General features: G+C 36.0%; 1 protein-coding gene across 5 annotated transcripts; it reads right to left on the bottom strand.

Annotated features, from left to right (window-relative positions):
- Positions 1-94: 94 nt before the first annotated feature.
- On the bottom strand, positions 95-3253 carry LOC124894958 (DNA topoisomerase 3-beta-like). Of its 5 annotated transcripts, none has more exons than XM_047405447.1 (4): positions 1864-3253; positions 1586-1689; positions 1324-1417; positions 95-725 (listed from the first exon to the last, which is right to left on the bottom strand). In XM_047405447.1, exons 1-4 carry the CDS (start codon positions 1996-1998, stop codon positions 684-686), a joined length of 375 nt encoding a protein of 124 aa, XP_047261403.1. In that variant the 5' UTR covers positions 1999-3253; the 3' UTR covers positions 95-683. The 5 variants fall into 5 exon arrangements, 3 of the variants coding, with proteins under 3 accessions (XP_047261403.1, XP_047261402.1, XP_047261401.1); XM_047405446.1 differs by having other exon boundaries at positions 97-683; XR_007051451.1 differs by having other exon boundaries at positions 101-697; positions 1324-1412.
- Between the last annotated feature and the right edge of the window lie 6 nt (positions 3254-3259).

Below are 3259 nucleotides of genomic sequence, written 5' to 3'. Positions count from 1 at the left end.
CACAAATACGCACTTATTATTGGTAAGTAGTAGAGGAAAAGGATTTAAAAAAAAATAGAGCACCAAGGAATTTGCATCAGTTCAAACATCACCCATACTAAAATTTAGTGATGTTCAGACTCTCGAGTCATCGAGGAAATCATAGAACTTGAACTTTAAACGTGAAAAGTCACATGGATACCATACATTTTGACACTTCTAAATAAGAATGATTCAAACTGGAGGTATGATTGCTCATTCAATTTCCTCTCGTTATCTCTTTGTAGTATTTATTATAACTGCTACAATTCAATTCCCTGTTGTAGCAGCAAATTCCACTTAGTCTCTCTATCAGTACTTGTTTTTTCACATGTACTTCTTTCCTCTTCCCTTCCTTTGCCACTTAATCTCTACCACATCAGTTAAGCAAAAGATGTTTGTCTATAAATTCTCATTCTCTTTTTATTTTTTTTGTGCCGGTGGGGGGGGCTTGAAAATGGGCAGAGTGTCGTGTGTTCCCTATCCACACATTTTTTCAAGCCTAGTCAATCTATGAGTTTCACCATTGTAGCAAGTATTTGCCTGAAGTGAAATAATAACGTCACGATCGAAAAGTACCTTCAAAGCATATATTTTCTCCTTCACGGTCACAGTCCAACCACAGTATCAAATGTGTACAACCACGGGCTTCCTGGCTTAGATGCCTACAAATATGAGCCTTGTCTCCGAATATCAGTCAGAATTTGCTATTTAAACATGAGAACAAATAAAGACACGGATCATTGTAATATCTGATCTAATCAAAGGTAGATATCTCAAAAGTACAATATGCAAGAGTAACTAAAGTAATAGGGTTCTATGTTGCTCGGACTCTTCAAAAATGTCATGAGGTACGCGTCGGATCCTCCAAAAGTAGAGGATTTCGGAGTATCCAACACGGGTGCAACAAAGTTTTCAGAGAGTCAGAGCAACATAGATAGGGTTAACTTCAAAAAAATCTTCATTTGAAGATGCTAAATTAAATTCATACAAATATGTGAAGATAAATCAATGATCCAAATTTGTAAAAAGGAAAAACTTTTAAAAGGCACAGAAGTATCCACATCTACTTTTATGATACTGGCATTACAGGAAGTGAAACAACAACAATATCATGCACAGTGTAATACCACAAAGTGAGGTAAAACAAATGCAAGACAAACTTTCACCAACATAGGTGGCTTTACGCTTAAAATAAATGCATCCCAGCTTCCAAGAGAGGGTCTTAGCCAAAAATACGATAAAAGTTGTTCAAAAGAAAAATCATTGGTCACTTTAGCGAACAGGAACAAGGAGAAGCACTACCTTTGGGTTTGTTTCCTTCTTAAGTACCGGTGCCTGGAAAAGATCTGAAGGATTTGTATTTGTCCAATCTTGAAAAGCTGCCGGAAAATCTACGCTAGATTATCAGACATAGAAAATTCAGATTGAGTACTAGAACTAACCATATTGATGGAGAACATAATAATATGGATGTTGATTGGACAAACATATTTAACTGCAGCAACTAACTAAGCCAAAGAACATGTCAAAAGCATCGAGTGTTATGACTGGGAGAACAGGAAACCTGAAAACATGACCAATCACTGAAGTCACTTTATAATGTGCCCGTGATCCAAGAAACATTGCATCGAACTCATGGACTTCTGTACTACCTCTTCGTGTTGACATCTAGGGCAAATATATAACAAAATTGCATGAACACTCAAAGTGCATGAAATAAAGAATCAAGAAAATTAAGTTACCGGTGTAAAGCTAGAAAATTTTAGAGATGCTTCTATTTTGAGAAAGCTAACAACCCATCAACGGCGATGAGGATAACTAACCAGTAGAACAAACAATTACCTGACGGTACTGCTCAACACATTTACGTGACATACGAGAATCTGAAGAAGCATATCCACCAAATTGGTGCTTTCCAAAGAGAATAATAGACATGAAAATAAGGGAGGAATCTAGTGAACTAAAAGCTGAAGCCATTTAAGGGGCGCAAAAATAAACCTGCTTTATGCATTAAAATAGAGCTCAATCACACTAGACAATTCAAAGTTGTTGATACTCCACAAAACACTTTAAGAAACTATCATGTATTAGATACTCGGCATGACACTAGTAAATCCTTTTTAGGTTGATAAAGTGGGGGATCAGTTCCTGAAAAAGGTTATACGCACAATCTTTTCAGAATTGAGAACGACATGAAAGATGCCACAACTCCAGCAATCGCATTAGGTTTGGTTGTCAAAGTAGACTATGAGTCATGCACCGTTACCCATTCTCTTATACCACACATCCAAAAGCCTCGGAGGAAAAGAATGGAAAAAATCTACCAGTAGTTTCCTCTGAAAAATGTTATCTTTACTTCACAAGAATAATCAATCAAAATCTATAGCCTTCCGGTAGATCTTAAATTGAATCAAAATAGAAAATTAAAAACAAAACACTGAGGGTCGTTCCCCGAATTAATTATACCATAATTTCGTTACTATTCTATACCACATTCGATGTGGGATAACAATCTCAGGATAAGACAATCAGATGACATAAATACCATTATCCATAGCTTTTCCCTAAAGTTCTTTAAATCAAGGTTAAATTGTTTTATATTATACTCCGTAGACGGTAGATCCTAATTTTCAATCCAATGAAAAAAAAAACATATACTAAAAAACGTATATCCATTAAATAAATCCATTATTAACCATAAAGCCTCTCTACCTCCCGCGGTAGGGGTAAGGTCTGTCTACATACTACCTGCTCAGACCCCACTTGAGGGACTACACTGGGATATTATATACCCCGCATTATAATCCCGGTATAACTAGTTAGCAAACCAAATGACCCCTGAAATTTCTTCCTTACAAAACAAGTCATGTAGTATTTCCTTTCAAACTAACTGTATCACATTCAACATATAAACAACTACGACTATCCAACAGCATAGGAGAAGTGTAAAAAAAAAGGACATTTCATTGGGCGGTTGAACCCTTTCGACTTCTTTGTATGTTTACTTTTCAAATTCTAAACCCCTAAGTGAAATTCCTTGGCCGGCCACTATCTAGTAACTTACGAGCATACGAGAAGTGTAAAAGGTCATCCCTTTATTAAAAAGAAAAAAAAATCCACATTCGAAACAAAACTGAACCAAGAACAACATAAAATTGGTGATGTTGAACCCCCTTCAACTTTTTGTGTTCACTTTTCATATTTTGAACCCCTTAGTAAAAATCCAAGTTCGGTCACT

Source organism: Capsicum annuum, unplaced genomic scaffold, assembly GCF_002878395.1.
Source record: "Capsicum annuum cultivar UCD-10X-F1 unplaced genomic scaffold, UCD10Xv1.1 ctg78683, whole genome shotgun sequence".
Classification (NCBI taxonomy): Eukaryota; Viridiplantae; Streptophyta; class Magnoliopsida; order Solanales; family Solanaceae; genus Capsicum; species Capsicum annuum.
This window is presented reverse-complemented; position numbering and strand designations above follow the sequence as displayed.